At 44.0% G+C, this 21,120-nt stretch overlaps 1 protein-coding gene across 1 annotated transcript; it reads left to right on the forward strand.

Moving 5' to 3' along the window:
- Positions 1–1,523: 1,523 nt before the first annotated feature.
- LOC310773227 (E3 ubiquitin-protein ligase TRIM35-like) lies at positions 1,524–19,771 on the forward strand (the record flags this gene model as incomplete). Its single annotated transcript, XM_083633118.1, has 10 exons — positions 1,524–1,725; positions 2,437–2,783; positions 8,046–8,202; positions 8,878–9,173; positions 9,621–9,812; positions 10,554–10,649; positions 12,537–12,767; positions 17,281–17,303; positions 18,331–18,449; positions 19,203–19,771. The coding sequence occupies 10 exons, from the start codon at positions 1,524–1,526 to the stop codon at positions 19,769–19,771; spliced, it is 2,232 nt and encodes a 743-aa protein (XP_083489244.1).
- Positions 19,772–21,120: the final 1,349 nt, after the last annotated feature.

Below are 21,120 nucleotides of genomic sequence, written 5' to 3' on the forward strand. Positions count from 1 at the left end.
AGAACTTCTTCGAAAACTTCGTTTGGTACGTCCATCTTTGGTTTTGTTGTTTTGATTTGACCCGCGGTTTCCGATTTCTGTTTCCGGTCTAGGGCGGGGTCGAGATCTTTCAAAATAAAAGAACCTCAAGCCATTGAAAAATGATTAATTTGCACATTAAAACTATAAATTAACAATTTAAATGAAGCTATACAATACAAATTATGTTTCTGTATAACAATAACTGTTTTAATAACATTGAAAACGTTCTTCTTAGTATCTAAACGGATGTATGCTGTTCACTGGAGTGCAAATTGGACACTGTAGCCTACAGGTGAGTGTTAAAAGTGGCAGCTAACCAAACATATAACGCTATGTAATATGCATAGCGTCAGAGTGCGTATGACGTCATAAGAGTGTGGATACATCCGGGTTGGTGAATAAATGCCAGGTGTTGTCTAAGCGGTGAGTCACATCAATATATAACATGGTGTCAGAATAAACTGGAAAAGAAGAGAAAGACCCCTGAAAGATGTCTCAGTTGCAGCCACCGTCGAGTTTAAGCCTGCAGGGTAATCTCGCTGAGAACTTGAAAATATGGATCCAGAAGTTTGAGCTCTTTTGCATTGCAAGCGGCGTGGCCGAGAAAACAGAGAAAGTGCAGTGTGCTACATTTCTGCACGTTGCGGGAGAAGAAGCAATAAAGGTTTGCAACACGTTCGTCTTCCTAGACGGAGAGAAGGATAAAATTGCAGTGTTGAAGAAAAGTTTCAAGACTACTGCGAACCAAGAAAAAACCTGCCGCACATCCGTCATACTGTATGTTCTTCACAAGGGCTCAAGGACCAATTGCCCCAAAGTGACCCTACTACTGTACTTTGTGTATACACTCGTGCAGTATTAGGGTCACATAGCGCGCTTCCAATAGGCAATAGGGGGGAACGGCTGTTCAAAACGCTCTCCTACCCGTCTCCGACGTCCGATTGCAGATCCGAAAATATGATAGTCCTCCTACGGAACCAGTAATTTAGCCGGGGCGGTTAAAATGATACTCCTCCGTGAAACAACTGTTTCAACAAAGTACAGTAGTAGGGTCACTTTGGGGCTAAAGGACCAACAGAGACCATAGATGCCTACGTGACAGACTTGAAAAAAAGGCCAAGGACTGTGAGTTCGGACAACTGCATGAATCGTTAATACATGACAGGATTGTATGCGGCATAAGGGATGATCAAGTGAGAGGCAGGCTATTGAGAGAGGCGGATCTTACATTAGTAAAGGCAATTGATGTCTGCAGTGCCAGTGAGATCACGTCAAGTCAGGTTAAAGTGCTAAATGAAGAAATTGAAGTGCACAAAATAAAAACTGTGAAGACTGCCAATGCCAAGAGAGACAGAGGCGACAGGAGCAGAACAAAGCCACCTCCACAAGATGTACAAAAGGAAGTTAACTGCAACATATGTGGTTACAAGCACAGATACAGAAAATGTCCAGCCTTTGGTCAGACATGCAAGTTATGTCAGAAAATAAATCATTTTGCAAAGATGTGCAAATCGCAGGTCCAAGCAAGGAAAATGCATGCTGTGGAACAGAGTGAGGGCAACAGTGACATGTTCATTGGCACACTTGAAGTGGAACAGGAGGTGTGCATCAAAAATATTGAAAATGCAGAGATGGAGGATAAAGATGAATGGACTGAAGATCTGATAATAAACAGGAGAAATGTGACATTTAAGCTTGACACTGGTGCTATGTGCAATGTGATGTCAGCAGAAACATTCAACTCACTGGACATCAGAGGAAAACTGAAAAAATCCACCTGCAAGCTTGTTGCATATTTCGGCCACAAGTCGGCGCCATTGGGCAGAACATCACTCACCTGTGTGCACAAAGGACAAAAACACAAAATAGAATTTGAGATAGTGCAGCAACATGTTCCAGCAATACTGGGCAAAGCAACATGCATGAAGCTAGGCATGGTGAAGATAATATATGGTGTGGAAAAACAAAATTACATTCTGACAGGATTTGAAGACTTGTTTTCTGGATTAGGATGTTTACCAGGAAAACACCATATCCAGATTGATCCAAATATTACACCAGTAGTGCATGCTCCTAGGAAAGTTCCAGTAGCTATCAGGGAGCAAGTAGTGGAGGAGCTACACAGAATGGAACAGATGAGAGTAATAAGAAGAAGTGGTGGTAATAACAAAAGTGGTCACACCAAAAAAGACGGGAATATGTATGGATCCACAAGATCTCAACCTAGCCATCAAACGAGAGCATTATCCGCTGCTGTCTCTCGCATGCCTAATGCAAAGTACTTCCCAGTACTAGATGCCAATCAAGGTTTCTGGCAGATCAAATTGGATGAGGAAAGCTCCAAATTATGTACTTTCAACACGCCTATAGGGAGATATTGTTTCCTGCGACTACCCTTTGGCATTTCCTCTGCAGTGTTCCAGCGGTCCATGGCTCATATGGTTGAAGACCTGGACAGGGTAGTCAACATAATTGATGATCTGCTGGTATGGGGCGACACAGTCGAGGAACATGATCAAAGACTGAGGAAGCTCCTGGAGAGAGCAAGAGAGTACAACCTAAAGCTGAACAAAAGCAAATGCAAGCTCAGAATGACAGAGATCAAGTACATAGGGCATGTACTCAGGGCTGATGGGCTAAAGCCAGACGAGGAGAAGGTGAGAGCTGTGGTACAGCTGCCACCACCACAAGACAAGCAGGAAGTATTAAGGTTCATGGGCATGATACAATATCCTGCCAAATTCATTCCCAACCTGTCTGAGGTCAGTGCCCCACTTTCGAAAGCTACAAGAAAGCAACACTGAATGGCATTGGGAAGAAGGACAAAATAAAAGTTTTGAGACCTTGAAGCAGTTGGTAACCAATGCACCAACTCTCAAATACTATGATGTCAATAAATTATGTCTGGATGCCAGTTCCGAAGGAATAGGAGCTGTTATACTGCAGGATGAGAGGCCTGTGGTATATGGATCACGAGCACTTACGGACTGTCAACGCCGATATGCTCAAATCGAGAAGGAATTACTCGCCATAGTTTACGGTTGTGAAAAGTTCCACCAATATGTATATGACAGAGAAATCCATGTTGAGAGTAATCACAAACCACTTGAGAGCATCTTCAAAAAGCTGCTCCACCAAGCTCCCATGAGGCTGCAAAGGATGGTTCTCAGGCTACAGAGGTACCGGTACTCTCTCACAGTCACCTATAAGCCAGGAAAAGAGCTGTACATCGCTGATGCTTTGAGTCATGCATATCTCAAAGAGCAAAAATAGGAGTTGCTGGGAGAAGAGCTAGAGGTTAACTGGGTCACACCTCAGCTACCCATCTCTAAAGAGAAGTTGAACATGTTCAGGAAAGCGACAGCAGATGATTCTGAAATGCAAATGCTAAGAGACATGACAATGAATGGATGGCTGACAGAAAGGAAGGATGTTCCAAAGGAAATGCAGAAATATTGGACATTTAAAGAAGAAATAAGCAATGCGTCAGGGCTAATGTTCAAAACTCATCGTGCCAAACCAAATGAGACAAGAAATGCTAAACAAGATTCATGAATCACACCTGGGGATCGTGAAATGTAAAGAAAGAGCAAGGGAAATTATTTACTGGCCAGGCATGTCAACTCAGATAGAGGACATTGTGTCTCAGTGTGCTGTCTGTAATGAAAACAAACATAGCAATCCAAGAGAGCCTCTACTTCCCCATGCACTACCAGAAAGACCATGGGAGAAGATTGGCACAGATCTCTTTCACTACAACGGTGCTGAATATCTGCTATGTGTCGACTGTTATTCAAAATATCCAGAGATCACCAAGTTGAGTGACACGACCAGTGGACGTGTCATTACCGCACTGAAGTCGACATTCGCAAGGCATGGTATTCCAGATATTGTCATTAGTGACGGTGCCGACAGGCCGCAGCGCCGACGGGCCGCAATGCCGATAGCCCACAAGCAGAACCAGCTGAGCGAGGCGGCGTGCAGCGTGTCGGTGGACCCGCTGGAGCTAAGCTCTCCCAGCCCCCACGCCTAAACCTAACATCCCCCCATGCCTAAACCTAACCTCCCCTAGACCCTAACCCTAACCTCTCCCACCCCCCACGCCTAAACCTAACCTCACCCAGACCGTAACCCTAAACCTAACCTCTCCCACCCCCACGCCTAAACCTAAGGTCGGCATTGCGGGTGGTCGGCATAGCGCGTGGACACCTTAGTGACAATGGTTCACAGTATGCCAGTGGTGAATTCAAAGTGTTTTCGGAAAGCTGGGAATTTCAACATGTCACTTCCAGTCCAGGACATCCCAACGTCCACTACTCTGCTGACTCCTGAAGGTCGAGTTTAAGTACATGACAAGCAAAAATACAAGCAAATGAAGCAAAAAAGCTACTATGATGGACAAACAAGACCGTTGCCAGATCTGCAGACAGGTGACAATGTCAGAATACAGAGAGGAGACTCATGGCAGCCAGCTGTGGTTGTCAACAGACATCAGCAACCAAGATCCTTCATCGTTCGCACGCCGCATGGAAGAGTCTACAGGAGGAACAGGAAGCATCTTTTGAAGACAGGCGAGAGGCAGTTACCACCTACAGTACAGATGTACAAGACATTTCCAAATATGCAGACATTGAGATAAAAGACACTAGTAACATGGAACGCAAAGACACAGAGGTCACTCAGGACACTGACACTGACGAGGGACAAGTACAGTCACAGTTGTGTCACACACGGTCCGGGAGACAAGTCAAGCTTCCAGCCAGATACAGAGACTAGGTGTACAATCTCATAGTCTATCATAAGGTCACATGTTAGAGGTTCAAAGGTGAAATAAAATAATTTATTGTTCAATTAAAAAAAAGAAGTTTGAAAACAAGATAAAAAGACTGTTAATATGGAAGATTAGAGTATAATACAGTACAAGAAGTTAAGATTTTGTTGTTTATTGCATTGTTATTGCACTGTAAGAAGGGCATAACTAGACATTAAAATAACTTGTAAAAAAAACAATCTTAAGAAGAGGGATGTAACATATTGTGTGAATATGCGTAGCGTCAGATTGCGTATGACGTCATGATGTATAATAGTGTGGATACATCCGCGTTAGTGAATAAACGCCAGTTGTTGTCTAAGCGGTGTCCGAGTTATGTCAATATATAACAATATACACACACTCAGGAAGACCCCCTCTATGACATCACACTAATGTCAGCTAAGCTAAAGAGGTGTCCCACGAAAGATGGCGGGTCCTCAAATCCCCCCAAAGGTCACTTGGAGTCACATTTTCTGCAAATATTGGACCCTAACCCTAACCAGGGTTACGCTGGACCCAGGCCGTACCTCACCGAGCTTATCCAAAAGCTCAGAGCCCTCTCAAACAACAGGATTCAGGCCACCATCTCCCCTCACCACAGAGACCCTCTGGACTGTCTGCCTTCTTCTTTAAGAGGTCAATCAAACTGTGCTGGCCTTTGACAGTAAACACTTCATCCCGCTTGTAAGTATGTTACTGTGCAAGGTGCCTGACACCTGTTTACTGTGCAAGGTGCCTGACACCTGTTTACTGTGCAAGGTGCCTGACACACCTGTGTACTGTGCAATGTGCCTGACACCTGTTTACTGTGCAAGGTGCCTGCCACTTGTTTGTCACTGTGCAAGGTGCCTGACACCTGTTTACTGTGCAAGGTGCTTGACACCTGTTTACTGTGCAAGGTGCCTGACACCTGTTTGTTACTGTGCAAGGTGCCTGACACCTGTTTACTCTGCAAGGTGCCTGACACCAGTTTACTGTGCAAGGTGCCTGACACCTGTTTACTGTGCAAGGTGCCTGACACCTGTTTGTTACTGTGCAACGTGCCTGACACCTGTTTACTGTGCAAGGTGCCTGACACACCTGTTTACTGTGCAAGGTGCCTGACACCTGATTGTTACTTGTTACTCTGCAAGGTGCCTGACACATGTTTGTTACTGTGCAAGGTGCCTGACACCTGTTTACTGTGCAAGGTGCCTGACACCTGTTTGTTACTGTGCAAGGTGCCTGACACCTGTTTACTGTGCAAGGTGCCTGACACCTGTTTGTTACTGTGCAAGGTGCCTGACACCTGTTTACTGTGCAAGGTGCCTGACACCTGTTTACTGTGCAAGGTGCCTGACACCTGTTTTTTACTGTGCAAGGTGCCTGACACCTGTTTACTGTGCAAGGTGCCTGACACCTGTTTACTGTGCAACATGCCTGACACCTGTTTGTTACTGTGCAAGGTGCCTGACACCTGTTTACTGTGCAAGGTGCCTGACACCTGTTTACTGTGCAAGGTGCCTGACACCTGTTTGTTACTGTGCAAGGTGCCTGACAGCTGTTTACTGTGCAAGGTGCCTGACACCTGTTTGTTACTTGTTACTCTGCAAAGTGCCTGACACCTGTTTGTTACTGTGCAAGGTGCCTGACACCTGTTTACTGTGCAAGGTGCCTGACACCTGTTGTTTTACTGTGCAAGGTGCCTGACACCTGTTTACTGTGCAAGGTGCCTGACACCTGTTTACTGTGCAAGGTGCCTGACACCTGTTTACTGTGCAACGTGCCTGACACCTGTTTACTGTGCAAGGTGCCTGACACCTGTTTACTGTGCAAGGTGCCTGACACCTGTTTGATTTGTGTTCCCTTGTGTCTGTACAGTAAAGTTTGACACATGGCATTTAGACTTTGTTGTTAATATTGTCAAATCCAAATGTGTCCAGAGAACACCAAAGGTGGTTTGGATGATCAGTTCTTCAGTGTGTCTTGGCTATTTGAATATCACCCAGGATGCATGTCAATGCCAGGTGGGAAGGGTGGTCACAAACAAAAACAAGGATGCTTACATTTGTGCAGTATTTAAGAAAAGACAGACAGACAGACAGACAGACAGACAGACAGACAGGCAGACAGACATGTCCCAGTAAAGCTCTGTTTGGGCTGTTGCTTGAAGAGTGACCTGAGACACTCAGGTGGGCTTTTCTCTAATGAGTGGGAGGAGGGAACCCTTCATGACCCTGTAGAATAAACCAATGTTGTCTCACTCATGACAGGATAATCATGTTTTTCTTTAATAGGCAAAAACTCTACATTTCACACTCCATATTTATAATGACATTCACACCGGGAGCTGCTCAGTATGACCAGCTGTCAGCCAGTGATCATTTCAAATGTAACTGTTCTTTGAATGACCAATTTGTACAACAAACTTGCAACCACCTTATTAGACCCATTTCACAGATGGCGATCAAGTGCAGTCCAGAACAAAAGCAAAGATTTAGCAGAAAATGCTTAAAGTACCCCTAGACTTGCCCAAGGATCATTTTAACTAATGCCATTTTATAGTAAAATAAGAAAGAAAGAAAGAAAGAAAGAAAGAAAGAAAGAAAGAAAGAAAGAAAGAAAGAAAGAAAGAAAGAAAGAAAGAAAGAAAGAAAGAAGAAAAAAGAGCTATTCCAGGACAAAACATGGCCTCTAAGTGTCTGACAACATGGAAACGAGAGAGATGGAACACGTTTCTTGACCAGGTCATAATTATAAATACTTACTGCAACAAAGACACATCATTGCTATTATTTTATTATTATTATTACTATTATTATTATTATTATTATTATTATTATTATTATTATTATTATTATTATTATTATACAGACACGTATATATTATCTTCATAGGAAGACATAGAACTTTCCCTGTAGTATTTATTGGAGTGGAGGAGGAAGGGGAGGCAGGAGAGAAGAGGAGCAGTGGGAGGAGTCTGTAGTTACAGTTGCGCACAAGTGGTTTTGCAAACTACAGCAAAGATCAGAATCTGTTTGGACTGAAGAGTAGCTTGGACACTGGCATGTACCTGGAGCAGAGAGTCAGGGACAGACACTAGAGAGAGTCCGCACCGTGCCGCACGGCTGTAAACTGGGACAGAGAGTCAGGGACAGCCACCGGAGAGAGTCCGCACCGTGCCGCACGGCTGTAAACTGGGACAGAATTACATTGTGCTAAAATTATCCAGTCATCTGCTGATCTGACAATGGCAGACGGGGCCAACCAGGCTGACGATGAGGAGAGAGGGGGACCAGGGGGCCAAGACGAAGAAGCAAGTGGTCAATCTGAAGAGGCTGTACCTCTAACCTGCCAGTCTATAGAGGATTGCCCAGGCTCTGATCAAGGTTATTAGAGTTAACTAAAACTAGGTGTGGGAGAAAATATTTTAGTCAATGAAAACTAGCTCAAACAATATATTGTGTACTTACAAAACTAACTAAAATAACAAATATACAGAAAATGTATTTGGTTTTAGTCTTTGTCAATTGAGTCAAATATGTCAACACAACAAGCATGAGGCGGTGCATATCATATTGACACTGGGATGTCTACATAACTGTGAGTCAATTGCCTTCACAAAATGTTGTGTCTGTATTGTAATACCTTTTCTGAACTTTAAACTGTTTATGGATTTCACATACATCTAAAACAAATGTTTAGATCTTACAAACTTCCTTGTATTAAGAGCTCTGTCAGAGATAAAAGTTATTTTAAAATAAAAAAGGGGATTTTCTTTTTTGTTTACATTTGAAGGGCCCTAAAAAAGTTGCATAGTATACCTTTAAATCTTGCCCCTGACCAATACTCCCATATAAAAAATACAATAAAACAATAATAATAATAATAATAATAATAATAATAATAATAATAATAATAATAAACATTTTAAACAATAAAAACTAAACTGAAATGAGCAAATCCATTCTGGAAACTAACTAAAACAAAAGTTAAAAACAAAGTAAAAATAAAAACTAATGACAAATACAAAACTATAATAACTCTGGCTCTTCATTCTGTAGAAGAACAGCATCCAGGCCATCAAAGCATAGAGTCCGGATTGCCTGAAGTAGAGGCTGAGTGCCCGGGCTGCCAGGCGGTGGGTGTCCTGGTTTTGCCCTGCAGTCACAAGCTGTGTCCAGCCTGCGTGCATCTCAGCCAGGGGGAGGTGGGGCAGGCAGGCTGCACCGTCTGCTATGGAGCCCAGCTGATGGACTCTGTGCTCCACACTCTGCTGGACGCTCTCTTCCAGGGCCAGCCCAGGAGGCCCGGGGGCATGTCTGGAGCTGGAGAGTGGCCCGGGGGGAGAGAGGATGAGGTGAATATGGTGGCCATGAAGTGCCAATCACAATGACAAATAGGAAACACGACAAGAAATCAAAACACAACAGTAAATAGGAAAACACAACAAGAACTTAAAAAAACACAACGGCAAATAGGAAAACTCAACAAGAAATTAAAAAAACAACAGCAAATAGAAAAACACAACAAGAAATCAGAAAACACAGCGGCAAATAGGAAAACAACAACAAATCAAAACACAGCGGCAAATAGGAAAACGCAACGAAACAAAAAATTATGACAAAAAACAAAACACTTTCGAAAGTTGAGCTGGGTACCTTTTCTGGTAGAATGTTGTGTTTTCTGCTTTGTGGTTGTGGTTTCTGTTTTGTTATCGTGTTTTCTCTTCTGTTAATTTGATTTTGCAATTTGTTCTTGTGTTTTCCTATTTGCCGTTGTGGATTGCACTTCACGGCCACTGTAGATGCAAGCTGGGGCTGGGGATGGCGATGGGGATGGGGATCCAGATAGGGAACAAGATGTCTGTGCGCAGCATGGTGAGCTGCTCAGGCTGTTCTGCTTGGAGGAGGAAGAGCCGGTCTGCCCAGAGTGTCAGAGAGACCAGCATGACGAGCACCAGTGCTGCTCCATACAGGAGGCTGTCCGGGACTGTAAGGTCAGATGATTTTTTTTTACAATATCTGATATACCAATATTTTTCAACTTTTGTCTGCTTGCCGATACAGATATACTGTATGTATGCGCACATTTCCCACCACCTAATTTGAGAGAACATCAAGTCTCTCCTGTAGTGGAATTAACACATTATTATGCCTACTCTTATCATGATGGTGGCCCACTGGCAGATGCAGAATACGATTATTTTCAAAATGTACACATTCACTGGGCAAAATAAGAAAACTACTTCAACTAAAGCCCAGTTTAGACCAAAGATTCACAACGAGACGAGTTGAACTTGCAACTACCTGCAACTACTTGCAACCAGCCCCTGCGATTTGACAATCTGAATGGCTGGCAATGCCATCAGCCCGCTGGAGTCGAGATGAGACGGGCCAGTTTTCACTGCAACTTTTCCCTGCAACGTTCTAAAACGGTTTCATCTCATTGGTGTAAACTGGACTTTTTTATTTATGTACCGGTAATATTTTCTTCCAAACAAAACTGTAAAATTCATCCTACTTCAAGTTGTGCTTCGATAATTTGGGCATAATTAAAGCGTCATTTTATCGCCTTGTCATATCAGCAGAAATGTTCGTTTTCAGGTGATACCAATATTTCCGGGGGGGGAAACTTGATAAAAAAATATATGTTCTTCATTGTACTTTTATCATAATATATGGTAAGATATAATATTGTGTATCTGTTATTTGCCCTCCCCCTGATATTCTGTCTATAGAGAGAGCTGTGGTCTGCCATGAGAACTCTCCAGGACCAGCTAGACACTTTGACCTCCATCAGAGAAAGCTGGCAGGACACAGCAGCTCATATCAAGGTATGCAGGATACAGTATACACTACAGTATATAGGTGTATATATACAGGTATATATCCAGGCATGCAGTATACAGTTACGTTGATCAGGTTGATCACAGTGCAAGGTGTGTGAAAAGTCCACAGTCATAGGGAAAATAAATGAGTATCAAAGCTCTTTTGCAGAAGTGGCACTCAAACCCACCTATGTACAGTATCTGCAGACAATATACCTTAGTGATATAAACCCTCTGTACAGTATCTGCAGACAATAAACCTTAGTGCTATAAACCCTCTGTACAGTATCTGCAGACAATATACCTTAGTGCTATAAACCCTCTCTACAGTATCTGCAGACAATAAACCTTAGTGCTATAAACCCTCTGTACAGTATCTGCAGACAATATACCTTAGTGCTATAAACCCTCTGTACAGTATCTGCAGACAATAAACCTTAGTGCTATAAACCCTCTGTACAGTATCTGCAGACAATATACCTTAGTGCTATAAACCCTCTGTACAGTATCTGCATACAATATACCTTAGTGCTATAAACCCTCTGTACAGTATCTGCAGACAATATACCTTAGTGATATAAACCCTCTGTACAGTATATGCAGACAATATACATTGGTGCTATAAACCCTCTGTACAGTATCTGCAGACAATATACCTTGGTGCTATAAACCCTCTGTACAGTATCTGCAGACAATATACCTTGGTGCTATAAACCCTCTGTACAGTATCTGCAGACAATATACCTTAGTGCTATAAACCCTCTCTACAGTATCTGCAGACAATATACCTTAGTGCTATAAACCCTCTGTACAGTATCTGCAGACAATATACCTTAGTGCTATAAACCCTCTGTACAGTATCTGCAGACAATATACCTTAGTGCTATAAACCCTCTGTACAGTATCTGCAGACAATAAACCTTAGTGCTATAAACCCTCTGTACAGTATCTGCAAACAATATACCTTGGTGCTATAAACCCTCTCTACAGTATCTGCAGACAATAAACCTTAGTGCTATAAACCCTCTGTACAGTATCTGCAGACAATAAACCTTGGTGCTATAAACCCTCTGTACAGTATCTGCATACAATATACCTTAGTGCTATAAACCCTCTGTACAGTATCTGCAGACAATATACCTTAGTGCTATAAACCTTCTGTACAGTATCTGCAGACAATATACCTTGGTGCTATAAACCCTCTGTACAGTATCTGCAGACAATATACCTTGGTGCTATAAACCCTCTGTACAGTATCTGCAAACAATATACCTTAGTGCTATAAACCCTCTGTACAGTATCTGCAGACAATATACCTTAGTGCTATAAACTCTCTGTACAGTATCTGCAGACAATATACCTTGGTGCTATAAACCCTCTGTACAGTATCTGCAGACAATATACCTTAGTGCTATAAACCCTCTGTACAGTATCTGCAGACAATATACCTTAGTGCTATAAACCCTCTGTACAGTATCTGCAGACAATATACCTTAGTGCTATAAACCCTCTGTACAGTATCTGCAGACAATATACCTTAGTGCTATAAACCCTCTGTACAGTATCTGCAGACAATATACCTTAGTGCTATAAACCCTCTGTACAGTATCTGCAGACAATAGGCTACACCTTGGTGCTATAAACCATTTGGCCATCCCGACAATTAGTTTGGCAAGGCAAAAAATAGGAAGGAAGGGGGAAAAGTCTTACATTATCCTTCTGATTCCAGACTTTTTGGACGCCCCCTAGTAAGGTTAGAGCAATTCAGCGGCTTGCTGATATTGGCCTTTTATTGTCCCCCACCAAGGGGGGAAGGATCAGTGTCAGTTTTAAAATGTGCACGTGCAGAGAGAAGGCAACTCCTATCACAAATCCTCATACCCCTGTGCTCAGAGCCAATCAGAACACACGTCCCAGGTGTTGAGGGAGGAGTTTGAGAAGATGCACCAATACCTGCGCGACGAGGAGGCAGCTGTGACATCACTGCTGAAACAGGAAGAGGAAGAGAAAAGTCAGAGGATGAAAGAGAAGATGGACAGGATCAGTGATGACATCAGAGTGCTGACGAGCGCTGTCAGAGAGACAAGAGAGGCTATGGGGTTAGAGGACCTCCTCTTCCTAAAGGTAACTCCTGAAAGCCCCTGGGAACCAAAAATAAATGTGTTTTGAGTTTGTCACCCCACAGTAAAATGTATTAACCACCCAGCCAAATTTGAATGATTAAAAATGTTGCCAAGTCTATAAAATTAGGTTTCAAAATCGTGAAAAACAAAGTAGTATTCTCTGCTCTAAAATGTGGAGGCGTGTCTGCTGAAGTGCTCCCATGCCTCCCAGTTTCCCCCCTTCCCCCACAGTGCTGCACACCTTGATACGGTACATTGTGATGCATTTTTGGGGGAAATTCCAGGGTAGAGGGCAGGCACTTCAGCCTGATTGGTCTGTGGGGTTTATTGTGTAATAAGTATTGAGCATAAAAACTACAAAAACTTAAATGGCAATATTTAGGATTTGGAATGAAACTGTCTAATACTTTTAGATGCTTACTAAATGCACATAAGACCCTTAATGAAACTGTCTAATACTTTTAGATGCTTATTAAATGCACATAAGACCCTTACATAGGTTTTTGTAGATTTGACTTTCCAGGATTTTTAAAGCTACTATTTGCGATTGATGCGTCACCTTGTGCTTGTTTTGTAGACAATGGGCTCTATCTTCCCACTGGCCTTAGGCGCAAAAACTGGCATTGAACGCAAAAAAAAACGCGCCTTGCACCTGCCTCGGGAAGATAGCATCATGTTTTTAGGCCCCGAAATGCGCTTTACGCCGAAGAGGCGTGGCGCAGTGCCAGAATAGGCCAGAATGGGCGTTTCGGCCTTAAATCCCGGCCTAAAGCTATCTCCCCCCCTGGCGTTAATTTAGCGTTTAGCGCTTTTCAAAACCAGGCCTTATTCAGTGCGCCGGGGATATTATTGTGCGTAATTGCGCGCAGCTCTCCTCTGCCATCTCACTCTCTCTCTCTCTATCTCACTCCCTCTCTCTTGCGCGTCAGACAGGCACAATGACCGATGAAAGAAAAAAGTTGTTATACCGTAATGTTGAGCCCCTGTCATTCAGAGGCTGTTGCATCATCCTACCTGTGCAGTGGGAGAGAAGAAAAGGTAGTGAGAGAAAACGATATCATTCTGCCCAAACTTTCACCAATCTAATCTCATCATGACATCCACGGATAGGCTATATTTTTCTAGCCGATGCGTTTAGAACATTCTTTTCACTTTGATCTTGCTATAGTGTAGCGTATTTACATGCTTGCTGTATTTAAACTGCAGTGAGATTGGTTTGAGAAGCATAATAATATGGAATAATATATATGGAGACAGACGGGGATGAAAGAGGGGGGGGGGGAGCTCAGAGCGCTTTGGTCGGCTTTTCTGACCGGATTGGATCGCTCCGTGGAATGGAACATGAAAGGGACATTGTGATTTGTTTACTGCACTTCTCCAATGAGAACATTGTGAATAATTCTATGCTTAAAAGGCGTGGTTATAATGCTTAAGGCCGCGTGTAGCGCCGACACGAAAATATTGACTACGCCGGTCCACGCCCGCTAGGGCTGCGCCTGGCGCTAAACGCTAATTTAAGGCCAGTGGTACGATAGAGCCCATTATGTTGCAGGGGGCGAGGGGGGAGGAGTCCAACAGCACCTCTAGATGCCTCCAGGTGAGACATCTATGTGGTGTCTATAGAGTGCTGCAGGGATGATGTGTTGTTGTAGGCCAACCCAGAAGTTAGCATCACACTGGGTTCCCTCATCTCAGTCAGTGGGATTTTTGAACGTTTTTTTGTTAGACTAGGCAGCGCGCCTGCTGCGCAGCCTCGCCCATCCTGCAGCTTGCCGAGCTGGTCCTGCAGCTGGCATACGCAGCTAGCGCAGCCTCGCCCGCAGCTCGGCTGCTGCGTCACCATGCCTGCCTTATTGGCGCACGCGCAATGTCTCCCTCTCTCTCTCCCCCTTCTCTCTCTCTCTCTCTCTCTCACTCTTCTCTCTCTCTCTCTCCCTCCCTCAGTCTCTCTCTCTCCCTCTCCCTCAGTCTATCTCGTGAGCCTCAGACATCACTGATGACATCATCACTGATGATAGCCGCAGCCTTAGGGCAATCAACCTTAGGGCAATTAATCTGCCCTAATTAAAAAATCCAGCTCCGTCAGGGTGCTCTTTCCACCCCCTGAAAGTTTCAGCCCAATCACAAGTAAAACGGCATAGCTGTGGCCAGACAAAATTCTTGAAACAGAGAAACAGACAGAGTCCACATTGCCATAGATGCCTGAAATAAGGTCTGTGGTTAACAAAAGTGTAAGATGCTTAGACCCTCCATGTTCAGCAAGATCATCTTCACAAATTTACACCACCTTTATGATTTTTCAAGCATAAATGTACCTGAAAACGATTAGACTCCATTCATAGTGGAGGAAAAAATTCCCTCCTGGACCCAATCTCCTTATTAACTGTAGCCAACTCTGCCCAGCAGCAACATGCTTCTAACTGCTTCAGCAACATGAGTCTAACTATAACTCCACTTCGTTCACGCGTTCATATCTGCTCCACATGTATCTGACTAAACAACAACAACACAGACCTCTGCTACTCGAGTTCTGACTTGGCTATGAGCACACCTCTCTAGAGAGGCATTAGAGGGCTCCTCCAGTTCTAAAAATACCACTGCGTCACTGCTATGACCCCTTAGATGAAAGATATGCAGATGACACATTAAGTACAGCGACTAGTCAGATTCCCTCCCCACACAGTCCTGGATGGATCCCTTCAAGTTTTGCCATACCTGTGCAAAGATAATACAGAAGAAGGAACCAACCACCACCCAACATTTATTTATTTATGTATTATTTATTTATTTGTTTGTTTGTTTATTTATTCAAACAAGTGAGTGCCATCGAGTTCAAAATCTCTTTTTCAAGGGAGCCCTGCAAGCCACCAAGCACCGCAAGATTACCTTTTTCAAGATGTGCATGTACGAATTTCCCCAGACTTTTCCCTCTGTGGACACAGCCCAGGAACAGGCTGTTTTCTACCCAAATTTAATATAATGCAACGAAGTGCTCATGCCTATAGTAAGAGGCAAATCAGAGGAGCAGAATAAGTGAACATAGAAATTCATCTGAACTCCACTTATTACATTCAAGCCTTAGACCCTTTTAACAGGCACATGTGTATCTGCAATAAGCAATATCAGACCTTATAACCAGTCCTGAAACTAACGTGGAGATTCCATTGAGACATATAAACCAACATCCACACACGCGGGTCAGCTGTGGTGTGGCTTTCACCCATAAGCTTGTTGTTTAATTCTGCTCCGGAATGAAACTCCTCCCAGACAATTTCGTTTCGCTGTTAATTTGTTTTTAACTGGCTTGGCACATCCCTTGACGTTTAAAAAGGGTCTCATCCCCTCCCATTCCTTGTAATATTTGATATTCTTCTTGTAAGGGTGGCATTGATGAAACGAGTGAGGAAACTTGTTGAACTAGTAAACTTGGCATCTGCCTCTTCACTTATTGTGGGACATGTAACCTTCAGTGGGAGAACGATTCAAAGCAAGACCAGTTACCAGCATGCTGCTTTAATTGCAACATACTTGAACGTCCTTGAAAGACCTCCATAGTGCAGTGGCTTTGCTGTGTGTGATTTACAAATGTGTTGAGGGTTCTGTTGCCCTGTCATTGTCAGAAAATTCCTTCTTTTTCATCAGTGTATGTTGTTGTTGCTGTTAAAAAAGTGAAATAATCAGCCTAATAAAATAAAGATAAAACATCGCATGGATGCATAACTGGGACGTATCCTCAGTGATGTACCCTGGGGTCATAGGATGTTTCGGGTCTCGCAACATCATACACCCTCGCCCAGGTGACCCAGCCGGGGCTGGCCAAGCCCCAACTTACGTCTCACTAGCTACCCACGGTCAGCCCTCTAGGAAGGGTCGAAGGTGGTCACGCGGTCAGGGCCACTCAATCCGCTGCTCCGGAACTACTCTGCCGGGACCGGGGGAGGGGGAGGGCTCTGGTACATAGAGGGACCGGGCTCTGTGGGTTGCCACCCGGCCGGGCTCCTCCCTCGTCTCACCAGGTCTACGACCTGTGCGCTGCACCAGACTCCCCCGCTCCAAACATCTCACTCCGAGGTGATGGTATCTTGGTGGATACCATGCAATACCAGTACTTGGTGGCACTGCAGTCTCCACTTGCGGCTTGATTGGCCCTCCTAAAAGGCCTGAAAGGTTGTTGGGCTTCTTCCTCATGGAAGACGCAGGCTGGGGAGCTAACCCATACTGCTACCCGGGTGCCGTCCCTGTTCCGGCTGTCAACTGACTCTCCAGTAGTCACTAGTCTTTCCTGGTTGTCACATAGTCTATTCCTCATCTTAATGAATTAAAAGCATTGGATAAGTTTGATTCAAAAAATATGCCAGAATTTATATGATGCACGATACGCTATGAATGAAAAAGGCTCATCTGCATCTACATTGGCTCACTGTAAAACCTGTGGTAGTCCAGCTGGTAGTTTTTGTATGAATTTTGTATGAGATTCCTCACTTGTAGTTCATGTCTCTCCTTTCTCCCAACAGAACTACAAGAGGACCTCTAAAAGGTGAGTTCTTATTTTGTAATCTTACATCACATCTAATTTCATAACATGGGCCTATTCATCAGCTGCACAATGTAGAAATACATTGAAAATATGAATTATTGTCAACTACCATTGGGTTTAGATGGTCCTATCAGTCTGTTGATGTACAGTACTGGGTCGGTATTGGCCTTTGTTGTTGTCCTTTTGCTGTTTAGAATGATCTCCTGAAATGGGCCTTGAATGGATCATAAGTTGTCACCCACCTCAAAGCATTTCATTTGTTTGGGTTACAATTGAACGCTGTTGAACGCAACGCTGTTGAACGCAATTGAACAATTGAACGCTGAGGAAGGTCTTTGACTGAAACGTTCGTTGCTGCTGCCCAGGTATATGAGGAAATAAACCAACAAAAAAGACATTTGGAGTGCTGGCTTTTCTCTTTTTCATAATGGGTTACAATTGACCCATGATGGTTCACAGGCTTTTCCAGCCTGACACGAATAACATTTGGGGATACACTGAGCTGTGTCATTTTCATCATGTAAATGTATCCACCTTTTAGCTGCCATGATGCCTCGTAAAATATGGGTGCTTCTTCCAGTGTAATTCTCCCAGCCCCCTCCCCCCGTTATGTTGCTGATACGGACGCAACATAGCCCGTCTGTAAACGATGTTTCAAAGCTGTAGGCGAAGGGAGCAAATCACGTCCAGCTTGGCCAAACATCTCCGAAACATGGCCAATAAATATCCCGAGTTGTTCAAAGAGCAACAGGTTAGCAAATGTGATAGATAACATTATTACATTCCCTCAAATAAGTCGTCAAACAAGTGTTATTTCTTTCTGACAAGCAACTTTTTCTTCAGCGTCAGAGTTTGACGAGGAAATGCGCTGACCCTCTGCCAAAAAGTAACGTTAACCAGCTGCAATCAGTCACGTTCTAGACCGGACCTTGCACCCATAATCATTTTACAGCGGGGTATTCAAGAATAAGGTGGATACGGCGTAGTGTTAGCTTAGTTGATCGTAGTTAATCCTGGTGTCTCCCAGGGCTCAGTGCAGAATAGAGGAGCCTGAAGAAGAGTCGGGAGCTCTGCTTGATGTGGCCAAACAGCAGGGCTGTCTGCAGCACCGTGTCTGGGACAAGATGCAGCACACCATCCAGTACTGTGAGTTAACACTAAACCATAACCATAAGCCATGGTATGGTACATATGGTACGTATACGTATGGCATACGTAATGGCCTCCTCCAATAATCAAAACAGATAGATGTCCCAAGTCCATGAAATTGCTACAGACTATGGATCGGGCTCCGTTCAGTTCATTCATTTGTCTGTCCATGTGTCATGTGTGATATCAGATACCTCCACTCTGATACAATTACAGGTCAAAACTAGATGAGAGAGGATTCCCACACACTGTCCTTTACTTGCAAGAAACTTTAAAGTGTGCAGTGTATGTAGTGCAATGTACCTGTCCGCAAGAAACTGAAGTGTGCAGATGATTTGAGGTCAAAACTAGATGACTATTTGTTACTGATTGGCCTCGGACAGCATAAGGCCACGATCACATGGACGTTGCGTGTTTTATGTGCCTGAGCCTCAGTTATTTTCAGCTGTTTAGTCACGACAGAGGTGCACCTCGTCCAAACAGCTGTTTAGTTGCGACAGAGGTGCACCTCGTCCAAACAGCTGTTTATGCGCAACAGAGGATTAGGATCCAGGATTAACGTGAACTTAAACTGTGCTCCTTGACGTTCAACAATTCAGCTGTTTGGCTTTGTCTGTAGATGTATTTTTAACAGCTTATTGTTTCAAAGTTTACACATTGTTTTAGCCTTGTTTGTTTCCCTCTCTTCCTGAATATCTATAACTTTGTTGTCTTTCTCTGTTCTCTTTCTCTCTGGCATGTCCATGGCAGTTCCAGTGACCCTGGATCCTAACACAGCCTCCGTGTGCTTAAGCGTGTCTGCTGACCTGTCTAGTGTGTCTGTGTGCGAGGAGGAGCAGTCTCTTCCTGACAACCCCGAGAGGTTTGTATCCCTGCAGAGTGTCCTGGGCTCTGAGGGCTTCAGCTCGGGGAGGCGGAGCTGGGAGGTGGAGGTCGGAGACAACAGTCACTGGTCTATCGGCGTGGCCAGAGAGACCATCCACAGGAAGGACTGGTCTTCAAGCCCAGAGCATTGGTCTAACTCTAATCTAAACCCGAGCCCTGCCTCGAACCTGTGGACTGTCTCCCTCTCCTCTGGGGAGTACTGTGCTTCCCCCGGCCACAGCGCCCCCCTCAGATTGAGGCGAAGGCCACGGAGGGTCCGAGTTCAGCTCGACTGGGAAAGAGGTTGTCTGACTTTCTCCGATGCTAATGACAACGCACTGATCTACCGTTTTAAACAGCAGTGGAATGGCACACTAAAACCGTACTTTTCCACCACGTGTTCCAAACACCCATTACGAATTACAGCTGGGAAGTTGACGGTCACCACAGAATAATCAGGGTTCCCACGGCTCCTTGAAATCCTTGAAAGTTTGTGAATTCGAGGAAAAAATCAAGCCATTGAAAGTTTTTGAAAATAGACATAAATAGACATGGGTCATTGAAAGTGCTTGAATTTATGTATTTTGTGCAAGAATAGAAATGTAAGTTCATTTGATGTTTGTTTTTACTTAACACGTTCACTGCCAATGTTCACTCGATTTTTTTTTTTTGACGGTGGAGCGTTGATCAATCCCTTTTACGTCTCCTATACAATTATTGGAGGTATTGAATGTGTATAATCTATTTTACCGACCCACTAAGTGTTGACAGTGCTCCCCCCAGACGAGCGAAAGCAAAGAAAAAACAGCGGCGGGAGGAAGCCATTCTCAAGGAAATTGCTTGCCGATTTTACAGTCATCCAGACTTGCCCGAGCGGCCGCGCCAGCAGCAGCAGCACAGAGAGCGGAGAGCGATTTGCATAATAGATTATAGGTGAAACACACTTTGAAACACCGCAGAAAGGCCAGAATCAACATCTGCCCATCGCCCACGCATTCCCCGGCCCATCTTGACTCGCACAAGGAGCGTCGCAGGCAGGCAAGCAGCAGCAGCAGCAGCAACGCGCTTGACACGCCCGCTGCAGAGCCAGGAGGAAGGAGGAGAAGACACACGGAGGGAGGAGTTTGAAGGGAGAGGGGTGTTTCCTGCTGTTATGGAGGAAATTACTGTTCAAAACTATTGTTTAGATGTCTGACGGTCTTACTGATGCCAAAAATGAATGGTTAAAGTGACTGTTCTATCGAATTTCACAAAAAGCCATTTATCTCAAAATAAATTTTCAGACGCTGAAACCATGCTGTACTCAACGGCTAATATCTACATAACTACTAACTCTACAAACTAACTCTTTTAGACAGAGAAAGCACACATTCTATTAGTACTTTTGTGAACTTTGTGTTCACAAAGTCAAAGCAGAAAAGAATCCTCGGCTCTTGTAAAATGAGCCAGAATCCTCAAAAAAAACCTCTGGCAGAAGCTAACTACAGTATTGAAAAAAGGCTGGCAGTGAATGTGTTAATGTGCTGTTTACATGTGTGTCTCCCACCATCTCCGCGTCCTTGTTGCATGCACCACCTGCCGAGAGAGAGAGAGAGAGAGAGTGTGTGTGTGTGTGAGCCATTGAAGTCAGGTTAAACAGCGGTAGCTATACGGTGTTGGGTCCTTGATTTTGAGGGAATTGGGCCTGTAAAGTCCTTGAAAAGTCCTTGAATTTGATGAAGGTCAACCCATAGAAAAATGGTGACATAGTAACACGTTGGTCCACAGCCCAAAGACGTAGTTTCATAAAAATGGCTTTAAAATT

The sequence above is a fragment of the Poromitra crassiceps genome (genome assembly GCF_964638095.1).
Source record: "Poromitra crassiceps genome assembly, chromosome: 3".
Lineage (NCBI taxonomy): Eukaryota > Metazoa > Chordata > Actinopteri > Beryciformes > Melamphaidae > Poromitra > Poromitra crassiceps.